Here is a 26399-nt window from a genome sequence, read left to right on the forward strand (position 1 = left end):
AACTGGAGGATTTAGAAGGATTTTTTAAAATTTTGAGGTCAGGCCTAAATGGGTCAAATGATAATGACAATATCGGTGGCACCCAACTGAGTCTTTCAAAAATAATTCAATAAAGGTTTGCCCATGTTTATTCACCCCTGTGTCCAATACAGTCGTAGAAGGAATATCATCTTCATCAACATAATCTGTTAAATCTGTAATTGGACTATTCAGGTCACCACAGATGTAGATGGCGTCTACATTAACTGTATATATCAATGTCAATAAATGATTAAAGAAAGTATCTGCGTTCCGCCCCCATGTTGATGTTTCAGGAGATAAATAACAAGAAATAATAACAAAAGCATATTGTGTCTCCTTGTGTTTAAAACGCAGGCAGAGAATTCCATCGTGGACTTTATCCACAATATTAACAGCGAACTGATCGCAGACAGTATTCTTAACACAAAGTCCGACACCACCCGAGGCCTTGACAGCTCTCCTGTGCGCATTGCGATTATGTCCGAACCAGGTAAATCCCTCTATAACAAGAGAGTCCTCGGATAAATGAGTCTCGTTCAAAGAAATTAAATCAGGATTTAGGGAATGGAGCATTACGGTTCTGAGCTCACAGTTTGTTGCAGTCCACCCGTTAACATTCCAACTGACCAGCAGAAACGGTTCTGCACTCACGGGTCGGGCATAGTCTCCGAGTCCACACCCGGAGACGGAGGCCTGCTATCCCGCCTGCTAGCATGCCTGCTTGCGCTCTCGCCGGTCCGTTTCACCAGCCGCCCCGTTTGCAGCCACGTAGAAATTCTTCCCCGCCGGTATTTCACGCAGCAAGGTTCTGAAGTTTAGGTCCACTAGCCGTTCCGTGTGTGAATAATCAATCACATGTGTAGTCTGAAGGCCTATTCATAGTCTGGTTTTTCGGTGGTGAGGTGACCACCGCTCCGGTGGTTAGCTGACCACCGGAGCTGAAATAACGTTGAACGGTGGTGAGTAAAAACAGAGAGAAGGGCTGGAGCGGTGGCGGTGGTTTGCTCTTCACCGCGGCTTGTGACGTCATGTTGTAGTTCGGTGGTCACCCCACCACCAAAAGGTGGTAGGTCCACTAGCCGTTCCGTGTGTGATTTCGCCGACGACACAAACACCTTTTGGAAGGTGTCAATGTCACTGTCTTTGAGCTTGGATTTTCTGCGGAGCACAGCCACCTTCTCCTCTGTAGACCGCAGCTCTACCTTCACCAGCCCTGGCCGGCTTCCTCTCGCACGAAAGGCGCTCCACAGCAATTAGTTCAGGCACTGGATCACACTCGAGGCCTGTGCGCAACAGGTCTGTCACCCGGGCAGTCAAATCCTCGTCGTCATCTTGTGGCAATCCCCCTATTATAAGTGAGACATCTGGATCGAATCGAATTTTATTCGGTATGGCCCTATTTTCCATACTTTCTATATTCCCCTCAATCTTTTCCATTCTTGCGACCATAATGCCCACTTCCAGGTCCAGATTCGTATGCATGTCCTTCACAGCTTTCTCCAGATCCTTCTTCAGGGCAGCTTGGCCATCAGTTATGAGCTTTTGCAAACTGTCAATTTTATTATTGACTTGCTTTTCCACTGCAGACTGCATACGGTCCATTTTCGCATTAAGCGCTTTGAGTTCATTCAGTACGGCAGAATCACCGCTATCACCTCCTTCCGCCTCTTTGTTCCTGCCAGCGCGTTGCCTCGTATTGTTCAAAGCGAGACGTTTCAAGCCGCTTAATTAACTCCGGGGTTTTATAAAGATATTTTGATGAATGAAACCCCGGGTTTAGTAGTATTTCACAAGTTTTTCCAAGTTTGTTTGAAACAAACAGCAGCAACAAAACGCTCACACAGCTCCCAGCATGCACCCCCTCATGTGCATGTTTTTTGTAATACATCAAATACATGGGGGACTGATTGAGGGTCGCTACTGGCAGTGGTGGAAAATAACGAAGTACAATTACTTCGTTACTGTACTTAAGTACACGTTTTGAGAATTTGTACTTTTATTTACTATTTTTATTTTCCTGTACTTTTACTTTTACTTCGTTACTTTTACAAGTAAAAAATCGTACTTTTAATCCGCTACATTAAAATTGGACACCTTTCGTTACTCGCTACACATTTCCGCGCAACATATGCGAAATATGCTTGAGTCATCGCCTCACTCATTCGTTCACATTCACAGAAGCATGGTGGTGCGGTGCGGTGAAAAAGCTGGACTGAAGCGCCCGTCTCTCTCTCTCTCTCTCTCTCTGGTGCGGTGAATAAGTAACAGCGAGCCGCGCTGTGTGTGTGTGTGTGTGTGTGTGTGTCTGACGCGCTGCTGGTTATTGCAGTTCTGTTTTCGTCATAGCTGTTATTTTGCATGGCTGTGTTGTGGAACACATACACAGCTAACGTCAGGAACGTTACACGACTCACCCATCCAGGTGATTGCAATAATAATAATCAATCACATGTGTAGTCTGAAGGCCTATTCATAGTCTGGATTTTCGGTGGTCAGCTCACCACCGCTCCGGTGGTGAGCTGACCACCGGAGCTGAAATAACGTTGAGCAGTGGTGAGTAAAAACAGAGAGAAGGGCTGGAGCGGTGGCGGTGGTTTGCTCTTCACCGCGGCTCGTGACGTCATGTTGTATGTAAACGTCTGTCGAACGGGATGGTCGTTAAAGTTGATATCGGTTCGGTTTCAACTTTCTCCCCCAATAATGTAATCCACATTTGTCCAGTGCATAGGCCTATAGCCTACTGCAGGCTTTTTTTGACTAGATTTAGAAGACATTTTCAAGCTCTTGCTACTGAAATGATCGATTATTTTTATGGAAAAATCATTTAACATGCATCTCAATGGGAGACAGAAGGACAGTTTGCCCTCGCAGAGTGGAGTGGGTGGGGCTTAATTATTGAAGGGCTAATTAAAATGCGTGAATTCACACAATTATAATGTCTGTTTTGCAAATTGCAAATGGGGCTCTCCCCATTCTCCCCTAAATGACTGTGGACTGTTGACTGTGGACCCCCATCTGAAATATATTTTTGTGTGCGCTTGCTTGCACCCTGAGGGTGCGTGTATGTAAACACAAACATTGTCCTAACAAACATTATTCCATTGATAATGAATGGCCAGTTTCTAGTGTTTATCCCAACACAAACATTAAATGCCATTGATAATGAATGGCCAGTTTCTAGTGTTTATCCCAACACAATATGGTATTTTATTTTATGTTGTATATGATGTAATCTGCCTCGTAAGGAACAGGAGTGTCAGTTTGGTATTCACTTGATCATTGTTTGCAAACCGTCATGTCGGTTTATTGTAATTGTTTATGTAAACTGTAAAAAGTGTCCTGTAAGTCCATATGGGCTGGGCTTCTTCGGAAGCATGACACTTAAATAAAGAATCAATCAATCAATCAATCGATCAATCGATCAATCAATCAATCAATCAATCAATCAATCAATCAATCAATCAATCAATCAATCAATCAATCAATCAATCAATCACATACATTAAATGCCATTGATAATGAATGGCCAGTTTCGAGACGAGTGTTGAAATAAAGCCACTTTTGGACTTAATTTCTTTGTAGGCCTTTTGAAAACCATGTTGTACTTTTTACTTTTATACTCAAGTACATTTTACACCGGGTACTTTTTGTACTTAAGTACATTTAATTTGAGGTACTTTTATACTTTTACTTAAATAACTTTCTTAATGGGTACTTTTACTTAAGTAATTCTCAAGTAGAGAATCAGTACTTTTACTTAAGTAAAATATTTTTGTACTTTTTCCACCACTGGCTACTGGGACGTAAGTCGGGACTTGATCACTCCCGGCTGGGTCGCCTGAGTGAGGGGTATGATGTTGAGAGACCCGAAACCCCGTTGACCTCAGGATACCTCACTGAGGATACGTCCCAGGTGCATCCATGCAATGTTTTTTTAGTCACAGAAGACGCATTTGAGAACCTCTGATTCTGCAACCAGGGGAACCTAAACACACACTTTTATTCTAGTTTTAGTGTAGCCATAATATGATATCACTACCCTGCAAATTGTATCCCTGTTTTTCACATTCCGTCTCTATCTCAGGACCAAAGAGGACATTCAGTCTCTATCTCAGGACCAAAGAGGACATTCAGTCTCTATCTCAGGACCAAAGAGGACATTCAGTCTCTATCTCAGGACCAAAGAGGACATTCAGTCTCTATCTCAGGACCAAAGAGGACATTCAGTCTCTATCTCAGGACCAAAGAGGACATTCTGTCTCTATCGCAGGACCAAAGAGGACATTCAGTCTCTATCTCAGGACCAAAGAGGACATTCAGTCTATATCTCAGGACCAAAGAGGACATTTAGTCTCTATCTCAGGACCAAAGAGGACATTCAGTCTCTATCTCAGGACCAAAGAGGACATTCAGTCTCTATCTCAGGACCAAAGAGGACATTCAGTCTCTATCTCAGGACCAAAGAGGACATCAGTCTCTATCTCAGGACCAAAGAGGACATTCAGTCTCTATCTCAGGACCAAAGAGGACATTCAGTCTCTATCTCAGGACCAAAGAGGACATTCAGTCTCTATCTCAGGACCAAAGAGGACATTCTGTCTCTATCTCAGGACCAAAGAGGACATTCAGTCTCTATCTCAGGACCAAATAGGACATTCTGTCTCTATCTCAGGACCAAAGAGGACATTCAGTCTCTATCTCAGGACCAAAGAGGACAACCGGATGAGGAGCCATGCGGGAATGAAGTCTGGGTACCCGTTTGTACTTCTGTTTTTAACCCATTACGACCTGAGGCCAATTCTACAAAATCTCTGTTAAATCCTATCAGTTTTCTGAAAATGTCCATCCGAGTGGCTCTCGAACCCAGTCAAGGACCCCAGATGTTATATGTACTGTATTTGGCCGCTGACCCCCATCTGAGAATATTTTGTTCCAGGGACGCCCAGAAGTAAATATTGGAGGTAAAAACAAATAATACATTACATTAAAAAAATATGCACATGTTTTCACAAAAAACAAAATAAAAAAAGCAGATCTACAAGCTATGAGCTTGTATATCTCCTATTGTAGAAAAACCAAAGTACCGGTATAAAATAATGCCTTTTGGCTCAAATCTAAAACGACACACAAATGTTTTTTTTCCGGTCTTAATGGGTTAAGTCCAACGCATGCATGTCTCTCTCTTTATCTCTGGCTCATAAATAAAAGATGGAATCATCCTCTGCATTCTCTCCGTTCATATTTTAAGCTCATTTCGGTGACTGACGCTTATATACGAAACTCGCCATGTTGTGCTGGACTCTTTGGCCTGCCGTCATGGCAGCAATGAATATTTATAAGAATGCCAGTCTAACGAGGACGCTCGTTAAAATAATGTCAACAACCCACTCGCATCACCACACGCACACGCGCGCACATGCACGCGCACGTGCACACACACACACACACACACCACGTTTTGAAAACTCTTAAGGTAACAACCTAGCGGGGGCTACGGTGCGCCGTGGCCAATTAGGCAGTTTGGATATTTGGTTTAATACGGTAGGCGGTAGGTTGTATTTTCATCAGCATTTCTGCTTAACCCATTTAGACATGAGCTTTATTCTACAAATGCCTTCTAAATCCTGACAGTTTTCTGAAAAACCCATGTCAGTCGTTCTCAAACTTGTTCATGTTAAGGAGCCCCACAATCATATCTAATTGGCTGCCGACCCCCATCTCAAAATATGTTGTTCCAGGGACCCCCCCCCCCCCCCCCCCCAGAAGCAAAGAGTTGAGTTAAAAACGTTCGCTCTGAAAGAATATATTCAAACATTTGGGCCACATTTTCACGATTTTCTCAAAAATAGCAGACCTGCCGCGCTACGAGCTTGTAGATCTGCTATTTTTCAACAGCTAAAGTACAACATAATGCTTAAAACACCAAAAGGGGTTCCCGCCCAAGAGGGGTTAAATTGCTCAGGTGATGGATAGGAGAGAGAGTGAAGAGGCGGTGTGGATCGTCGGGGAGGTGTGTGCAGCGCTGCAGCCTGACACAGGCCTGTATGTTCTGTAGGAATTAGAAATGGCATGTATCTATTTATTGTCAATTCTTCTAGCTACAGCAGCACACACCCTAGTTTCCTAGTACACTGGTTCTCAAACTTTTTCCTGCCAATTAACCCATTTAGGCCTGACATCGAAATAAAAAAAACGTTCGCTCTGAAAGAATATATATTCAAAGATTTGTGCCGCATTTTCGGGATTTAAAAAAAATAGCAGATCTACAAGCTCATAGCGCACCACTCGGTGGCGCGCTATGAGCTTGTAGATCTGCTATTTTTCAATAGCTAAAGTATAACATAATGCTTAGTTAACTCTTTGCCAGATTCAAGGCATTTCAATGTAGTAAATAGGGTTCTCTATGGCAGAATCGCGTTTTTGAATGATTTATTGAAAATTATCTGTACATGCCGTATGCAACACATCTCCAGTAGATATAGAGTGCAGGGTTGCGCCCCGAAAATAGCTGAACGAATGAATATTTGGACAACCCCTCTTTATTTTTCATGTTCTCCAGGTCTCCGTGCACTATACGATAAGTTAACCATGATTTAGCGCTAGGGCAGAAAAATCTATTTCACTGTATAGTGTATAATATGATCCATCTCTCAAACTCTGTGTGCTGTGTCGTTTGCACCTCAAACAGTGGGTCGGTATACTGTACATGTGGGGGTCGCGGACCGATTTTTACGTGTGGCGAGTAAATATCCCCCTTTTTCCCGTTTCCTACATCTAAAAGACACATTTTAAAAAGTTTAAACAAAACAATCACAACTTTTCATCAATTAAAAACAATTCCTTCAAGTATTTGGAAAAATACATTTAAAAAGAAAATCGAATAATTTCCATAAATAAATCAAAGGTTTAAGAGAAGGACTGAAAATAGCCGATCTACAAGCTCGCAACGTGGCGCGAAGCCACACGTTGTGTGCTTGTAGATCTGCAATTTTCACTGGTTTGGGTCCCGGGCAAACGTGACATTTTTCTTTTGGGTCCATGCCCTCAGTACCCACTTACTTGACTAATTACTTGTAATTAAAAGTGAGCAATACCCACAGCCATAATACTAGAGGGAGCGTGAACAACGATCTGGTGCCACCCATTTATAAAACAAATATGGGCAAATTCACCTTTCAAAGCACTGCTACCCAGGTGTGGAATGCCCTCCCCCCATCTCTCAAAACAAACAAATCTCTGGCTTCCTTCAAGACAGGCCTAAAAATTCACCTATCAGCAGGTCAAAGGGAGAGGAGGTGATCGCCCCAGCCTCTTTATACTAATAATCCCCTTCCGATTCACTTCAGCCCCAACCTATGCATACTGTATATTTCATGTTTAGAGGAAATTGATATGCTGTTATATCAACTGTTGTTAGTGTGTTACATTATTATTCATGTCATGTGTGAGTGGATGGGACCCGAATGGAAACAAGGCCGCAAGGTCTTTCTTCGGTGTAATCCTTTTTCGGACAAAAAAATGCCTGACTGTACATTGTGCTGTTTGCATTTATATGTTGCCTAATAAAATATTCAATCAATCAATCAAAGCGTTCTTGACGTTTATACAGTACGTCACAGAACTCCAGACATTTTCCCTGGAACAGCTTTATGAAGTGACAGCCTTTGTTTCTCTTTTGTTTCTCTCTTTCTCAGTTTCTTTCATGGTCATTGAACATTGTCTTGGTGGAAGGGAGATGGAAAAAGCAATCGCTTCATAAAGTTGTGCGTCTGGGAAAGACGGACACAATGTCTTTGATTGTGTTTCGCTGAACAAAGCAACGGATCTGTTTTGTGGAGTTCTATAGGACCAATTGAATAATGAGCTGTATCCAGTCAGCCGTGTACGCTAACTAAGTACATTTACTCATGTATACTGTACTTAAGTACAGTTTTTTACTTTACCGCCTCTACGACTGGTACCACTTATTTCGCCTCTACAATTACAATTTAGGCGGCATTTAGCAGTAGGGGTGTGCTGAAATATCGATATGGCGATATATATATCGATACGTCCTCCCGCGATAAATAATCGATATTGATTAATAAAATATCGATATCGGGAAAAACAAAACTTTTTCTTTTTTTTGAAATGTTGTTCATAATTAAGTGATGAACAACATGTTTAGAAAAGGAGGAAATGACAGCTAAAATAAAGCAAATCCCACTCAGATTCCACAGCAACCAAGTACTGAATTACTGGATGGTGATTTGTCCAGTCTCCAAACAGCTTTGTGGGAATACAAAATGCTGCATTTTTTCAGTTCCAAGTATTTTGTAGTTGCAGATATTGTGATATATCGTTGATGAAATGTCATACAATATATCGATATATCGCAAATATCGCAATATATCGAATATCGTGATATTATCGTTATCGAGGGCCTAATATCGCGATATATATCGTATCGTGAGGAACCCATATCGTCCCACCCCTATTTAGCAGACGCTCTTAATCCAGAGTGACTTACATTAAGCAAGAACAAAAAGCATGGGAATACATCACATATATAAAAAAGCATTTATCATGAAACATGCGTAAGCTAAGAACGTACTGTAACTAGAACATATCTATATAATGACACTATACATATAAACTATACATACAGTTGGGTGCCACCGATATTGTCCCTTATCATTTGACCCATTTAGGCCTGACCTCAACATTTTTAAAAAATCCTTCTAAATCCTCCACTTTTCAAAAATAGCTAAATTATAACAATGTTTAAAACACCAAAAGGGGTTCCTGCCCAAAATGGGTTAACTGTCCTATATACTACCAATGACTAGTCTAAACTAAGTATGCACCCCCTATACTATTCTATACATATGTACTATGAAGTGCTATGACTACATACAATGCAATTAATAATAAATAATAATATATAGGATTTATATAGCGCTTTTCAAGGTACCCAAAGTCGCTTTACAGAAAGAAGTAAAAACAATTTTATTAGAGAACTAGTTCAAAGGTTAAAAGGTTAAAACTAGAAAAATAAATCAAAAAGGAAAGCCAGTCTGACAAGGTGGGTTTTGAGTGTGCTTTTGAACATGTCAAAGGTGGGGGCAGCTCTGATGTGGGCTGGGAGTGAGTTCCACAGTGAGGGGGCGGCCACTGCGAAGGCCCTGTCACCCCAGGTTATTTTGTTGGACTTGTGGGGTTCCAGTAGGTTGGCAGTGCTTGACCTGAGGGAGCGGGTGGGGGCATGGCGTTGTATGAGTTCAGAGAGGTAGAGGGGGGGGCCTGGTTGTTGAGGGCTTTGTAGGTGATGGTGAGTAGTTTGAAGTCAATTCTGAATTTGACTGGGAGCCAGTGCAGTTCACGGAGGACAGGTGTGATGTGGTCCCTAGATCGGGTTCTGGTGAGCAGGCGGGCGGCAGAGTTTTGCACATACTGCCGTTTTTTGAGAACCTTGGTGGTGACGCCGTACAGGAGGCTATTGCAGTAGTCGAGTCTGGATGTGATGAAGGAATGAATGAGTGTCTCAGTGGCAGTGTGGGATAGCATGGGACGAAGGCGGCAATGTTGCGGAGGTGAAAAAAGGCAGTTTTGGTGATCTGGTTGACATGGGGCTGGAAGGAGAGGGTGGGGTCAAGAATGACACCGAGGTTACGGACTCGGGTGGAGGGGGTGACAGTGGAGCCATCAATAGTGAGGGAGAAATCATGAGAGGAGCGGGTGAGTGAGTCGGGGCCAATGATGAGGATTTCAGATTTATTGCAGTTGAGTTTTAGAAAGTTTGTTTGCATCCATGTTTTAATGTCAGTCAGGCAGGAGGTGAGGGTGGAGTGGGTGATGGCGGCGATGGTTTTGGAGAGGAGATAGAGTTGTGTGTCATCGGCATAACAGTGAAAGCGGAGGCCGTGCCTGCGGAGTATCTGACCAAGGGGGAGCATGTAGAGAATAAAGAGCAGGCGACCAAGTACTGAGCCTTGGGGGACGCCGTGGGTGACAGGTGATGTGAGTGATAAAATGGTGTCTGTCAGTGAGGTATGATTGGAACCAGGAGAGGGCAGTGTCAGTGATTCCAAGGGTGGATTTGAGGCGTGAGATGAGAATGGAGTGATAGACAGCACAATTATTGTGCTGTCTACATTGTGCTGTCTACATGACATGCTATAAGTCTGTTTCAAATGCTATCTAAGTCTAAAAAGTGCTATCTAAGGGGGTAGGGTAAGTGCTACGGGCCATGATGGAGTCTGAAAAGGTGGGTTTTCAGACTACGGCCTCTACCACTGGTTTTTGGATAATAATATATATCAGATATTACGGTAAGAATCCTTTAACTCTAGGCCCTATTTCACATACACTCTAGTGAAAATAGCAGATCTACAAGCTCACAATGCAGTAAGATGAGCCACGTTGTGAGCTTGTAGATCTGTCATTTGTATTATTACAGACAGTACTTTAACTCCAGCACAAATTTGACCAAGCAACTTTCACATGAAGTAATATTTGACTACATATATACTGTAAGTACTGGAGTTGAGTACTTTGTCCTGCACCACTGGTCTTTTGCAGTCTTTTGTATACGTGATTGATTACTCCCTCGTGGGATGAAACCTGCTATAGGGCTCGATACTTTTGAGTTTGGAAAGGGTCGGCATTCAGAAAAGCACGGCTGGTGTTGCCCACGAGTCCACGACAAAGATCATATCATCGATGTTGGGCAGAAACCACGTTTGTTTTTGTTTTTGTCGCAAATTAACGCTCCACTTGATCATACTACAGCGTCAAACAAAAGCATCAAAACACATTTAGCGTTGCGTTTTGAGCTTGCAGATCTGCTTACTTTTGCTGTTTTTGAATTTCAACGCTGACAAGTAACAGTTTTGGGACATAATAGGTTTCCACCCGATAGAAACGATATACCACCTCTAATTAGAACACAACATCTATAGCCATAATGCTGAGACCGCTCCACACAAACAAACCACTCCAGAGAGAAGGATTGCAGTCATTAAGCGCACAAGCAAAATGCAGTTGAACTGCTTGGCGTCCAGCATTAGAATTTAAAGGTCCCACTCCCTGCTTGCAAATCAAACATATAATTTTACTTCTGTTTCCCCTGTATGCATCATTGTGGCGGGCCGCCATAAAAACCTGCCCTGCCGACCGCCACAGTAATGAATTTGTTGCCAACAAATTATATTATCTTTTTTTTTTATTTATCTGCAACTAATCGCGGGTGTTTTTTGTAACCTATCGTGACAGTTTTTCCACTTAAAGGGTTAGTTTAGAATTTTGGAAATACTTGCCATTAATATAGTGTTTGCAATGGTATTAATTGACTGCATGAGTCCCGTGGTGGGAGTTCTGCTCTGGTTTTGGTCAATATTAACACTTGTTAGCTCTAGCTATCGTTCTCGAGAAATGTTTATATTTCAATCGCGATGCGATGAAAAATCAGAAGTCAGATCCGAACCTCGGACGTCTGATCACCCATTGAGACCTGGAACGCATCCATGTCACGTTAGCGTTTAACCACATTAACCATTAACAGTAGTCTATGCATGCGCGAGCACGTTCCGTGCGCAAGGTGTTGCCAAGCAACCGGCTCAGGGCTAAAAGTTGGTCTTTCACCGTGCCGTTTCAGATCTATAAAGCAATATAAAACAGACAGTGGCGTGCACAGACATTTAGAGGGGCAGGTGCTCAAGTGAAAAAAGGGCACCTTGTGCAGCGTGTGGAACCGGCCGGTTGCCTTAATAGTGGGAGATTTATAGATTTTGGGGCATAAACAATATATTATAAGCTTTTTTTTAAATCAAGCCTTTCTCGGCCCCACCTCTCTCCCTTTGTTTATATTGTGTTTTAGGATCCAAGATGGCCGCAGCACCAGGAGGGGGTGGGGCGGAGGTGAGCGGGCGGGGTCGACATATGACCTTAATGGGCTGCATTCAAGACACTTGCCTTGTGTTTGACACCTGACTTGTGTCTGAACACAGCTTTGATGGATGTGTTCTACCCCCTCTCTCCCCCATCAAACAAAATGTTTGGTCAAACCATATGGGCTTCCATTGGAAATGCATTGGAGCGGCCATTTATACACAGACACAAGACAAGTGTCTTGAATGTGTGAACGCAGCCCAGTAAGGGCATATGTCGACCCCGCCCGCTCACCTCCGCCCCACCCCCCCCTGGTGCTGCGGCCATCTTGGATCCTAAAACACAATATAAACAAAGGGAGAGAGGTGGGGCAGAGAAAGGCCCTTATTGATTGATGTCACCATGGTCCACATACTGTACACTGTAGGCCTACAGTTTCTGTCCAGAGTGCAAGGGCAGGTGGTGCTCTAGCACCCCCTAGTGTCTATCTGTGCACGCCACTGAAAACAGACATATACGTTAACAGCAGACAATGTGTTAAGTATAGTTCCGGTCATTAGGTGGGGGACACTGGGGGCCACTCATTAAACATAAATTAATCCACAAGTCATATGTATTGTTGACCCATTTCTCCCATATAGTGCAACTTTTGTTTAACTTTGACCCGTCTGTCACATGGAACTACGTTTTTTTGTGCTGCTATTGGCGCAGTGTTGCTGGACACAAAAAATACTGGGCACAAAACAAATAGCTCACACTCGTTCTGGCTAGGGGAAACACTGCTGAGCGTGTGCAAAAATGGACCCTTAGTTAAATTGATTCTATGGATATTTGCTGTGTATTATAAAAAACAAATGGTTTTAATGTGTTGGAAAGCAAGATTTGTGTTCTCTACGCCCCAAACAGCCTCTCATACAGTACATACAGTATGTGTAATAGTACTGCACTCCACGCAACTCTGTTGTATTGATTTAATTTTTGTCAAGTCAGATTTTTCATATCCCATTCCAATTGATTTGCCACCCACCTTTGTCGGCCCTGGGCAGGCAACCCGGCCCGACTGTAAAGCACACTTTTTCTAGTTTACCGTATAATGGGAAATATTAACCCATTTAGGCCTGACCTCGAAATAAAATCCTAAATCCTCCAGTTTTCTGAAATGAATATTTTCACGATTTTTCAAAAATAGCAGACCTACAAGCTCGTAGCGCGCCACTCGGTGGCGCGCTATGAGCTTGTAGATCTGCTATTTTTCAATAGCTATAACTTAATGCTAACACCAAAAGGGGTTCCCGCCCAAAATGGGTTAATATTCCACTCGGGGTGAAGTGTAGACAATTTATTGAAGAGGATGGGAGCATTAAAAAGAGCAGTATACGGCAACATACTGTACCACACCCCTCGAGCCCCTGACAGGGCAAAATGGAAAACCCTTCTTATTAGAGACACTGGGCAGTATTATGCGTGTCTTAAGTACCAGGTCTTATTACTTAACTTAAAGGACCACTTCACCACTTTTCAACATCTCATATAATTGGTCCTCACTAATGTTCATTATAAAACACCACCATTCTTTCCTACTCAGTCTGTGTCTCATAGGAGGGCTTTGGGCAGTTCGGACACCCGTCCATCAGTGACATCATCACTAGGCAGATTTTTTTTTAAACAAGATTTGTTTTTAAATATATTTAGATTCAGCCATCGTGAGAACGATGGCTTCAACTTTTGCATTGCAACTTTTCAGGAAAAGAAAGCCTGCCGTTTCTATTAGCTTGGATTCACCATCGATGATGTCACTGGTGGACGGGTTTCTGGACTGCCCACAGCCTTCCTATGAGACACAGACTGAGTAGGAAAAAATGGTGGTATTTTATCATGAACATTAGTTAGGACCAATTATAGGAAGAGAAGTTGAAAAGTGGTGAAGTGGTCCTTTAAGACCTGGTACTTAAGACACGCATAATACTGCCCATTGGCTGCAATTCGGTATCGACAATTATTCCATGGCTTGGGTTGAATGCTTGATTCTGATTGGTCAATCGCTGAATTCAGCGGTGAGTTATGTCTTGATAATGACCGCTCCGCTCTATAACAGAACTCTGCCTAATCAAACCCTCTGAGCACCAGCTGCGCCCCGCTTGATTTACCAGGTGTTTCCAACATGACAGCCGTGTAAACACACAAACGCACGCACGCACGCACACACACACACACGCACGCGCACGCACGCACACACACACACACACACAAGAGACACACAATGTCATTTACATTTAAACATTGCTCTCAAAAAAGGTTTTGAAAACATTTGAGCGAGAAATAGACACAAAAAATAAAACCACATGAGTTTTGGTGATGCTCTATATTCTCTGAATCAACTTAGTTTGTGTTTGTTTGCGTACTAAAATAATGACTTTGAGAGCTGTTTTTCCTCATGGAAGTCAATGAGGAGCATATTTTGAATTATCAATTTCTAATCACTGGAACATTTCTTTTTTTAAATTTCTTGTCCACATTTGGAGTTACATCATATGGCAAGGTAACTTTAGAACCCAAACCTAAAAAAAAGTGGTCTTACACTTTAAGTAACATAAATGTGAGTATACTTTCTCCACCAACCGACGACTCACCTCAGACTGTAGAGGACGTGGCCGTCGGGGAACACGCGGATCATGATGTTGTCGGTGGTGGTGTCGTGGATGAAGCTCCGCTTGGAGTGGACGAAGAAGACGTCGGGCACCCAGATCTTCTTGACCAAGCGGCCGTCGAACGTCATGCTCTTGTTGGTGGAGCTGGTGAAGGACAGACGCTCGTCCTTCCAGTAGTGTCTCAGGTACAGCGTCATGGTGAAGTCCTGCAGCCAGGGGGCGGTACGGAGCAAAGGGTTAAGCGTTTCCCCTTGAGGGCCTCTGGTGACGTACATTTTGGCCATTTGAAAACAGCCGATCTACAAGCTCACAATGCGTCGCGATGCGACGCATTGTGAGCTTGTAGATCGGCTGTTTTCGAAATATGTGTGTACATTTGAAACTTGAAGGGGGGGGGGGGGGGGGTACGGAGCAAAGGGTTATTATTATTAGAGTTGACGAAAACTGACGAAATGACGAAAACTGACAAAATGGCGAAAACTGACGAAATGACGAAAACGAAATAAAAACTGATTTACAAAACTAATTAAAACGAACTGAAATTATAGACAAAATGCCCTTAAAGGGGAAAACCACCCATTTTCAACATTTTACTATGTCATTAATGTACCTTAGAGCTGTTGGGGTGGAAATAATAAAAAAGTCCCCCCATTCTGTGTTTCCTAGAACTGTAATTATGAAAAAAAACATTAACATGGTGAAACGCATCTTGATGACATCATCAAGATGTGTTTCACCATGTTAATGATTTTTTTCAGACCTCTAGTTCTAGGAAACACAGAATGGGGGAACTTTTTTTATTATTTCCACACAACAGCTCTAAGGTACATTAATGACATAGTAAAATGTTGAAAATGAGTGGAATGCCCCTTTAATAGTTTTATTATATTATTATTTTACCAGTGGCTTGAAAAACACTGGTCTATGAATACCCATGAAAACTTTGACATAGAGTTGACATATCGTCATTACTGACGCGTAATTCTGATTGGCTGCCTTTCTACGAAACCCATAGAGGGGGGGGACGCAACCAGACGCGTTTAAGTCGAAACGCGAGCAGAGCAGAGCACACCGGAGCACACCCACTGATTTAACAGTATAGCACAGTCGGACCCCCCACGCAGCCTCCGCGGGGAACCCCGATTCCGCGGACGCCCGCGATTTTGACACATGAGAGATGTTCTTTGTACTGTACCTGCCAAGCCAATGTCTACAGCACCGACAGCTGTGCGTGAGGAGCGACATATAATGGCTTGGAGAATATGCTACCTGAGAGTGCACAAACACAACCAAACACAAATGTGACCAGGTCTAGCAAAATGGTCCTCATCTCGCCTATAATGAAAAGGCAGAAAATCTAAAATAAACTTGATTTTTTTTTTTTGTGATTTTCGTTTTTTTTCATATTAACACAGCTTGAATGTTGAAGAAGGTTTTCATTCCAACAGATTATTGATTTGGGCAAATTAAGTCAAAGTAGGCTAGCCAGCTCTAGGTGTTGAAATGTTGTGAACATTCAAAGGGGATTTTCTCAGCTTTGGGTAAAACGGCACAATCATTTTAAAATTGTCATATCTCCTTCAAATATTTTCCAATTTCATTGAATGATACATCATATGAAAGCTTACATTCTGTACTTTAATAATCTGTAAAAAACTGAAAAATTACTCTGGTCGAGATGAGGGCCTATTTGCCAGACCCGGTCACAAATACAAACAGTCCATTTGTATTTCCATTGGAGTTTATTGTTATAAAAGGGTCCTTTGGTTCCATTTGTAGTAGACTATAAGGCTACACTGTCAGTTACAGAGTCACCTCGACAGATCCTGTTGTTCTTAAGACCTGATGCCGATTCTAGTAAGTCATAAGTTCTCACATTTTCATGCCAAGCACCTCAAAAACTATACAGTTGGGTGCCACCGATATTGTCCCTTATCATTTGACCCATTTAGGCCTGACCTCAAAATTTTAAAAAATCCTTCTAAATCCTCCAGTTTTCTGAAATAAATATTTTCACGATTTTTCAAAAATAGCAGACCTACAAGCTCGTAGCGCGCCACTCGGTGGCGCGCTATGAGCTTGTAGATCTGCTATTTTTCAATAGCTAAATTATAACATAATGTTTAAAACACCAAAAGGGGTTCCCGCCCAAAATGGGTTAACTGTCCTTTTGCGCAGATCACGCAAACCTCAGCAAAAAGAAAAGGACAATATCGATGGCCTCCAACTGTACATTATATTTGGCCGCAGACCTCCCCTCTGAAAATGTTTAGTGCCAGGGATCATTTATGCCATTTAAATGGCAGCTGTACAAGCACGCAGCATGGCACCAAGAGACACGCTGTGAGCTTGTCAATCTGCCATGTTGCTACAGTATATACTGTATATATACATTAGGGGTGTGCTGAAATATTGATATGGCGATATATATCGATACGTCCTCCCGCGATAAATAATCGATATTGATTATTAAAATATCGATATCGGGAAAAAAAGAAAAGGAGGAAATGACAGCTAAAATAAAGCAAATCCCACTCAGATTCCACAGCAACCAGAAGTACTGAATTACTGGATGGTGATTTGTCCAAAGTCTCCAAACAGCTTTGTGGGAATACAAAATGCTGCATTTTTTCAGTTCCAAGTATTTTGTAGTTGCAGATATTGTGATATATCGTTGATGAAATTTCATACAATATATCGATATATCGCAATATATCGAATATCGTGATATTATCGTTATCGAGGGCCTAATATCACGATATATATCGTATCGTGAGGAACCCATATCGTCCCACCCCTAATATACATGGTAGCTGAAATCTAAAATGACACTGATGGTTTCCCGGTTCCCGGCAAAGGACAACTTTAGTTTTTTTCTACCAAGGTTCATGTTTTAGGTTGTTATTAGAGAAAGTAAAAGATGAGGGTTCATTTTTTTTTTCATTTGCTGCTTTCTTTAGTTTTAGAGATTTTAGCTGTTTTTGACAGGGGGGCGGGGGCATTCAAGCATGGGGCTAATTTTTGGTCCTACTAGACCCCAGGAAATTACATCTGGCCACAGAGGATCACAGGATCTATTGAATGTGAAGGTAGCCTACTGGGGGGAAGCTACCGTGCCTATGACTATGTGTCATAGGCTCAATATGTCAGTTTGACACATTCAGTAGATCTCGTGATCTTTTGTGGCCAGGTGTAATTTATTGGGGTCTAGTAGGACTATAGTAAATAATAAAAAAAAGAAATCGCTAAAAAATTGTATTAAAAAAATACATATTTAGCCCCATGCTCGAATGCCCCTGTCAAAAACAGCTAAAGTCCCTAAAATGAAAGAAAGCAGCAAATGAAGAAAACACAACACTCATCTTTTACTTTATCTAATAACAACCTAAAACATGAACCTTGGTTGAAAAAAACTAGTTGTCCTTTAATGGGTTAAATCTTTATACTTTGTTGAACAGAGTCTCCCAGGGCAGTGCTATAGTCTACAAAATGTCTTCTAAATCTGACATTTCTATGTCAGTGGTTCTCAAACTATCTCATATCAAGGACCCCCAACAATATATGTAATTGGTCGTCGACCCCCATCTGAAAATATGTTGTTCCAGTGACCCCCCCAGAAGCAAAAATAGCAGATGTACAAGTTAGTAGAGCTTGTGGATGAGATGAGATTAGATGGAAATGCTTAGACTACCAACCCAATAGATCCACTGTTTAAATCATTTATAACTAGAAAAAGTGCCCTTCTTGGCACAGGTCTCTACCAGGAGGATAGGAGTGTGTGTGATGTTTGGCAAAATGTTTAGGAGTAATATAATCATGTTTTGTGTGTGTGTGTGTGTGTGTGTGTGTGTGTGTGTGTGTGTGTGTGTGTGTGTGTGTGTGTGTGTGTGTGCGTGTGAGACACCGCTTGGCCTGTTGTAGCGCCACCATGAGGCTGATTTGAAAACTGTCAAGTGGCATTTTTTCCTCAGCCTAGTGGGAATATGCATGCACAGTTTCACCGAAATCGGACGCTGCGTTGAATAGTTGTGGCGATTTGTACAAAACGGGTACCAAGCGGGCTACTCCTGAAAAGTTTAGAAGCCAATCGTAGGCAATGAAGGTGGATTACATGACTATGGAGAGCATGTGTACCGATTTGCGTGCAATTTGAAGGAGTAATATTAGAAAATGTGTTTTACATAATTATGTCGGTCTCCTGGTGGCGCTATAAAGAGCAGATGTGAAAAATTCCAGGCAAAGGTTTTTCCTTGGCCTCTAGGGAGTTGGCATACAAAGTTATCCACAGATCCGTGCAGTTAGAGGTAAAAACACTTTTCGGCCAGTTATAGCGCCACCATGAGGCTGAGTTGAAAATGTTCACGTGGCATTTCTTCCTCGGCCGAGTGGGAATGTGCGTGCGCAATTTCACGGAAATCACACGATGTGTTCATGATTTGCAGCATTTTGTTTGAAACTGAGCACTCCTGCGAACTTTGGAAGCCAATCTTAGCCAATCAGGATGGAGTCTGGGAAATCTGAAAGACCCGTTTGGTTGAATGGCTCTAGAGAGACTGTGTACCAATTTGCGTGATGTTTGGACAAAATCTGTAGGTGTACTGTCCAAAAACTTGTTTTGCACAAAGCGGCCTCCTGGTGGCGCTATAACAGGCCGTTCTGGAAATTTTGGGGCAGAGGTTCATCGGTGGCATCCAGGGAGTGTGTGTGCAACGGACACACGGACGGACGGACGGACACACAGACGGACGGACGGACGGAGTGCAAAACATACTCTATCCCCATGCCTTCGGCCTGGTGGAGACAAAAAGGCTGTCACCATCATGACACTGTATCACTACACAGATATTTGAAGGCAAGCACCAATGTAACTGGACCACAGTGTTGCTTTTGGCAGCACATTTTGATTTTAGTTTTAGTCACGTTTTAGTCTTTTGAAAAGTTTTCATTTAGTTTTAGTCACATTTTAGTCACCCGGAATGTGTAGTGTTGTAATGTCATGAGGTTTTAGTCGACTAAATCTAGTCGATTTTGGCGGGCCTTGATGCCGTCGTATTTTCACTTGCTGAAAATAGCCGATCTGCTATTTTCAGCATGCAACCTAGTGTAAAATGACTTATTCTGGATCTCTTGTCCACTAGTCCCTTCCTAACATTTTAGTCTAGTTTTTGTTTGTTGACGAAATCGTCAGTATATTTAATTTTCATGTAGTTAGTACATTTCGTTTTCGTCAGTGGAAAAAGGTAGTCGACGCACATTTTTCGTCTTAGTTTTAGTCGACGAAACATCAGTCAGCGTTGCTACTATTAGACAGAATCCTCCGAAATATGTGCTTCATTGTCCTGCAGCTGCTGGAGCCGTTTGCGGTTGGCTTGCCTCGTTTCCTCGTCGATCGGATAAGTATAGAACACGGCAAAGCTGAGTAGAATGAGGGCGACAGGCGCGGCGGAGACCAAAAGCTTCAGGGCTAAATTCACCTCCTCCGGTTGCGAGCAGCAACGAGGAACGTAGCCCGCGAAATCTAAGCTCAGCGTGGAAATGCCCTGGGCGACCCCGGAGGCTAGCTTGGCAGAGAAGATGTAGAAGGAGTAGAAGATGGCCTCGTGGCCACTGGACTCGGGGTTGTGCACCTTGAAGTCGTCCAGCGCGTCGGGAAGCATCGACCACGGCAACAGGTAGGCCGCCGCCACGCTCGCTCCGGCGGCGACGGAGACGACGTAGGTGACCGTCAGGTTGCTCTCCGCGCACGCCACCAGGACCAAGAAGGGAACGACGGACGCGCCGCTGGCGTAAACCGCCGTCTTCTTACCGAAGCGAGTCTGGAACCACTGCCAGAAGGGGACGGTCAGGGCGGCGGAGAGCATGACGACCAGCACGATGTTCTTGAAGTCCTTTCCGAAGCCCAGCGTGTAGCTGCAAAAGAGCGCAAAGTTCCCGTTCAGGAGCTTGTACGCCAGCGACGCGAAGAGGAAGCCCGCGACCAGTTTGACGTAGGGTCCGTGCCCCATGATCATCCTGATTCCCAGGAAGAAAGAAGGCCGCCTGGGCTCTGCTGAGCGGGTGCGGCGGGATTCCTCCACCTCTCTCACTCCAAAGAACAGAACCGCGGCGCAGAGAAAGTAGACGGCGGAGATGGCGCCCGAGGCGATCACGTAGGCGGCTTCCGTGCCATCCAAGGAGAAAGGCGAGGAGAGCGTGTCGTTGGCGGCGGCGAGCGGGAAGAAAGAACCGAGTTCCTCGGTGGCGTTATTATTATCGGACGCCGGGAGGAGGAGGCACGGCGCGTCGCCCATGCCCACGATCTGCCCCTGGACGGCCGCGCCGACCACGACGGCCAGAACCTCGACGGTCATCCTGTAGGCGGTGGCCGAGTCTCTCTCCCCCTGCTCGGCGCTGAGGAACATGGTGAGGGCCGCGTAGGGCACGTCGACGCAGGTCTGCAGCGTCTGGTAGAGGCAGTAGGAGGCCAGGTGCCAGGCGAGGCTGCCGCCGCCGCCGCGCACGAAGGGGGGAACGTACCACACCAGGACGTACGACAGCGCGGCGAGAGGAGTGGCCAGCCCGATCCAGGGCAGCATGCGCCCCGCCCGCGGCCCCATCCGCGGGCTGCGGGAGACCAGGAAGCCCACGACGGGGTCCATCGCGGCGGCCCACAGGCAGCCCGCGAACAGGACGACGGAGGCGCGGTGGGCGTCCAGCCTCGCCACGTCCAGCAGGTAGATCTGCAGGAAGAAGCCCAGGGCGCAGCCGGCCATCTGGCGAGGCGCCCCGCCGGCGGCGTAGCACAGTTTGGCGCAGACCGACAGCCCGCCGCTCCGCGGAGCTCGCTTATTCCCAGCCGGCGCGCAGGCTTCATTTTTTGAGCCGACCGGCGCGTGTGCGTTCAAAGAACTCACGTTGGAATTCCGCTCCTCTCCCTGATCTCCTTTGGCCATGACGACAAGGCTTTGACTCTTTTTAGATGGCTGCACCGTGAAGAACGGCAAAACCCACAATTCTTATTTTGGTGCATAAAAAATAACGCCTTTCAGATGCTTTTAACACTTAGCAAAGTCTGCGGTCCTTTTGATCGTATACATCTCGGCGGGACATATATGGATATTATTTAAGAAATAGCCTCGCGTGATGATGAGACGAAGAGCTGCTGATGACATTACGACATCATCGACAGATCCTCATATGGACGTATATGGAGTTTCCACAATATCTACGCCCAAACATGGGGTATCTATCGGTGTCGGTTCATGACGCCAGTCTCAAATGAGTCAGTCCATGACGCCTGTCCCCTGATAAGGCGTCAGCCCCCCATGATCATATATGGATCTCTAGGTCAACCATGTTCATTCCAAGTTATCTGAGTGAAATGCTCTCTAACAATAATACACTCTATTCATGCTGCCTGTTTATGCAGCGTGGATTTTACCCATTTGGTGTTTTAAGCACTATGTTATACTTCAGCTATTGAAAAATAGCAGACCTACAAGCTCATAGCGCGGCACCGAGTGCCGCGCTATGAGCTTGTAGTTCTGCTATTTTTGAAAAATCGTGAAAATGTGGCGCAGACCTTTGAGTATATTTTCTTTCAGAACGAACATTTTTAACTCATATCTCATATCTTCTGGAAGGTCCCCTGGAACAACATATTTTCAGACGGGGGTCGGCGGCCGATTACATACATATTCGGGGGTCCTTGACATGAAAATGTCAGATGTCAGAAAACTGTCAGGATTTAGAAGGCATTTGTAGAATCGTCCTCAGGTCTAAATGGGGTTAAACACTTTATTATGAACCTGCTGGATCAAGAACCAATGCTCTGCTAGCGTTTTCCAGACTAGATGGCAGCAGCGATCAACTTGCAGGGGTGAGTATAGAATATAGAAGTGGTTGATAAGGTACTCAAACCCCATTACTTGAGGCAAAGTATAGATACGCCTTTCTGATGAGGCAGACGTTGATGTCTAACCGTCACGCACGTTGGACTACAATTGCATATTCAAAGACCTAAAACCATCCATCCATCTTCAACCGCTTATCCGTAGTCGGGTCGCGGGGGCAACAGCTCCACCAGAGTGCTCCAGACTTCCCTCTCCAGAGCAACATTAGTGACTTCCTCCTGGGGGATCCCGAGACGTTCCAAGGCCAGTGAGTCGATGTGTTTCCTCCAACTGCGCCTTGGTCTGCCCCGGGGCCTCCTCCCAGTGGTACGTGCGTCGAAGACTTCCCTATAGGGAGACGCCCGAGAGGCATCCTAACCAGATGCCCCGAACCACCTAATCTGGCTCCTTTCCAGGCGAAGGAGCAGCGGTTCTACTCCGAGTCTCTCTCGTGTGACTGAACTTCTCACCCTATCTCTAAGGGAGATGCCAGCCACCCGTCGAAGAAAACTCATTTTGGCCGCTTGTATTTGCGACCTTATTCTTTCTGTCATGACCCACACTTCATGACCATATAGGTGAGAGTAGGAACGAAGATTGCTCGGTAGACAGAGAGCTTTGCGGTTGTGACTCTCTTTTCGTCACAACCACCTTTACAAAAACTAAATACCCTAAATAATAAATAACTAAATGCAGAAATCGGATATCCCACTCTGTCCCGTTGAACGTTTATAGGCAATAATTATGCACATTTCTCGAAACGAAAATGAACATATATATATATATTTTTTGCACAATTTTATATTTCATACAATAGGCCTGGATGGATTACAGTTCAATAATAAAAGTTATAGAAAACTACATTTCTGAGCCTAAGAAGTGTATTTTTGTAATACAGAGGTATACGTATGATGGTCACATATAACAAAAAAAATAGATTGATGCTGACAGCCGGTCAACAGGTGGATTCATGAATGTATGTACAGTATATAGACACATTTAACAATATTTGCACACGTTTTCACTATTTTTCAAAAATAGCAGATCTACAAGCTTGTAGCGCGGCACTCGGTACCGTGCAAAAGTTTAAAATAATGGTTAAAAGTGGTTAAAAGCTAAAGCAGTAGCCGAACCCCGGTCGCCATATTAATACGTGGGTCATCGCTTTATATCAAAATCCACCAGCAGAAGCACAAACACATACCTCTACTGCGCCCGCAGGTTGCTAGGCAGGTTGCTATGTCCCTCCAGGCGCAAGGCCAAATGCACGCGCACCCCATTGGAATCCAACTCATTATGATTTCTTTCCTGCCTGTTTTCTCTGAAAAATACTCCAAAATCCGTCTTTTTGTCAAATCCGTCCGGCGTTCAGATGAGAATAGGGATTTTTGATCCCATTCTGGCCGACATATTACCGTTTCTAGCGAAAGTTAAACAACATGGCCAGCTGCTAGACTACGATGTGCTTTTGGGTTTCGTCTTTGTGAAGCGTGTGTGACACACGCGGAATCAGGGCTTGATGTTGATGTGAAAGCATGGCGCAGAGGTACCGTTTATGACCACTGGAGGGCGCAGCTCTCAAAGTGTTAATGGTTTAACCCATTTAGACCTGAGGACGATTCTACAAAATGTCTTCTTTTAAATCCTGACAGTTTTCAGAAAATCCCACGTTTCTATGTCAGTGGTTCTCAAACAAGGACCCCAAAAATTATATATTATGTAAATAGGCCTCCACCCCAATCTGAAAATATGTTGTTCCAGGGACCCCCCCAGAAGCAAATATTTGAGTGAAAAATGTTCGCTCTGAGAGAATATATATTCCAAATTTTCGCCACATTTTCACGATTTAAAAGAAAATAGCAGACCTACAAGCTCATAGCGCGGCACTCGGTGCCGCGCTATGAGCTTGTAGATCTGCTATTATTTAATAGCTAAAGTATTACATAATGCTTAAAACACCAAAAGGGGTTCCCTGCCCAAAATGGTTTAAGGTCACATTCTCACCTAATACTTCGGTAGACTCGAGATGCGAATGGGCGGACAAGTTGGGATTCTTGCATATTTAATTTGCTGCGGTTTGCCTTCACACTGGCTGTGTCAAGCGCAGCAAGGAAACGCAGCAGGGAATTTTATCAATGTGTTCAATTCATAAACTATAGCCTACACAGTGAAATCTATGGTGTTAAAATTATACTCATAACATGCATGTATCGTACCATCTGGGACTGGACATCTCTCTCTCTCTCTCTCTCTCTCTCTCTCTCTCTCTCTCTCTCTCCGCACGCACTGTTCCTTTGGGCATAGAGGCACAGCGCTGAGCACTGACAGAGAAAGTCCCTGGCCTACTCCCCAGTCCCACACAGTGACAGCACTCCATGTTTACGGCACGCACAGACAGACAGACAGAATATTCTGTAGGCTACACTGCAGTGTTTTTATGTGTTTTCTTAAGCAATTGATTAATGTACTCGTCCTCATTTCGACCAGGGCTTCGGTCTTCTCATTCGACCAAGTCTATCTATCCACGGTAACGGGACATCTGTGCGCTGCGTAAAATATGCCTTCTCCGTCTCCAACCGTGTTCAGCTCCTCACCCGCCACATTGTTTGCTTCATTTCCTTTATTTGCCGCGGATTGCATTCCCACCTGCACCGAATCGAAATCAAGTGTGATTGGAAGCGAAGCGAAACCCCCGTTTTTGGTCGGAGTAGAATGCGGTTCTTTGATGCGCATTAGGATTCGAATGAGCCTTCACACCTGCCAAACGAAGCGCACTTTCGGAGAATGCGCAGCAGGATTCGTTTTAATCGCAGTAAAGCTTTCTGGTGTGAATGTCACCTAAGTGTCTAGCTCAGGGACATCTCAACACCCTGGTGATATGTCTCTGGAATAGTCTGTCACCGTTACTGTCAATATCTTTAGTTCTGACTATAGGGATGTCACTTTTTTTTCACAATTTCTGTGTTAGCCGATACTAATACCTGCAGAGAATAATATTTATAATACAAAAAGGAAAACAAATCTTATTTTGAAGTCCACCGACTGGGAATAGTGTTTATAGCTATCTAGCTATACGTCTCGCGTTGTGTTTATAGCAGACTCCTCACTCAAATCTGCACTTGCAGTTTGGGCAACTCCAAAGCATCAAGGCCCGCCAAAATACATTTTAGTCGACTAAATCAACTGTAGATTTAGTGGACTAAAATCGTATGACATTTAGTCGACTAAAACCACACTAAACACTAAAACATTCCAGGTGACTAAAATGTGACTAAAACTAAGTGAAAACTATTCAAGAGACTATGACTAAAACTAAAATCTAAATTTGCTGCCAAAAACAACACTGCTTGTTAGCCTGTAGTGGTCATTTAGTTGGCATATGGCGACTGAGAACGTACCATATCCACTTCAGAAATGCTGTCCAAGCTCTCCACCTGGACATCCACTCCAACGGGAATAGCTGGACCTAGAACAAAGAAAAAGAAAGACGTTGTGTTTTATTTTATTATTATTTTTTTGGTTAACCCATTTTGACCACAGGGTCGATTCTAGAAATGTCTTCTAAATCCTAAAGGTTTTCTGAAAAACCTCTGTTTCTCTGTCAGTGGAACTCAACCTTTCAAGGACTCCCAGAATTATATGTATTTGGCCGCCGACCCCCATCTCAAAATATGATGTTCCAGGGACCCCCCCCCCCCCCCCCCCCCAGAAGCACAGATTTGAGTTAAAAACGTTGGCTCTGAAATAATCTATTCGAAGATTTGCGCCACATTTTCACGATTTTTCAAAAATAGCAGACCTGCAACCTCGCTTGTTTTTCAATAGCTAAAGTATAACATAATGCTTCAAACACCAACAGGGGTTCCCGCCCAGAATGGATTTAAAGATATCTGGCTGGAGGTTCATGCGATTTATGTAATGACAAACGAGTTGGGAACGAGTTTTACGTTTTGTTTGAGTGCAAGAATATTAGCATATAGCATTATGAATG

General features: G+C 43.9%; 2 protein-coding genes across 2 annotated transcripts in view; both read right to left on the reverse strand.

Moving 5' to 3' along the window:
- Positions 1-25869, reverse strand: part of gabrr2a (gamma-aminobutyric acid type A receptor subunit rho2a) — a gene marked incomplete at its 3' end in the record, with an annotated part of 90371 nt that extends 64502 nt beyond the window's left edge. The window contains exons 1-2 of the mRNA XM_079529008.1: positions 25807-25869; positions 14520-14743 (exon numbers count right to left, since the gene is read on the reverse strand). Coding sequence (XP_079385134.1) covers positions 14520-14743; positions 25807-25809 — 227 coding nt within the window. The 5' untranslated portion in view covers positions 25810-25869. The remainder of the gene's footprint in view (positions 1-14519; positions 14744-25806) is intronic.
- Positions 19841-21469, reverse strand: LOC306942643 (sodium-dependent lysophosphatidylcholine symporter 1-B-like; the record flags this gene model as incomplete). Its single annotated transcript, XM_079528651.1, has 1 exon — positions 19841-21469. One exon carries the CDS (start codon positions 21467-21469, stop codon positions 19841-19843), a length of 1629 nt encoding a protein of 542 aa, XP_079384777.1.
- Positions 25870-26399: the final 530 nt, after the last annotated feature.

This window comes from Electrona antarctica (assembly GCF_951216825.1).
Source record: "Electrona antarctica genome assembly, chromosome: 18".
NCBI lineage: Eukaryota > Metazoa > Chordata > Actinopteri > Myctophiformes > Myctophidae > Electrona > Electrona antarctica.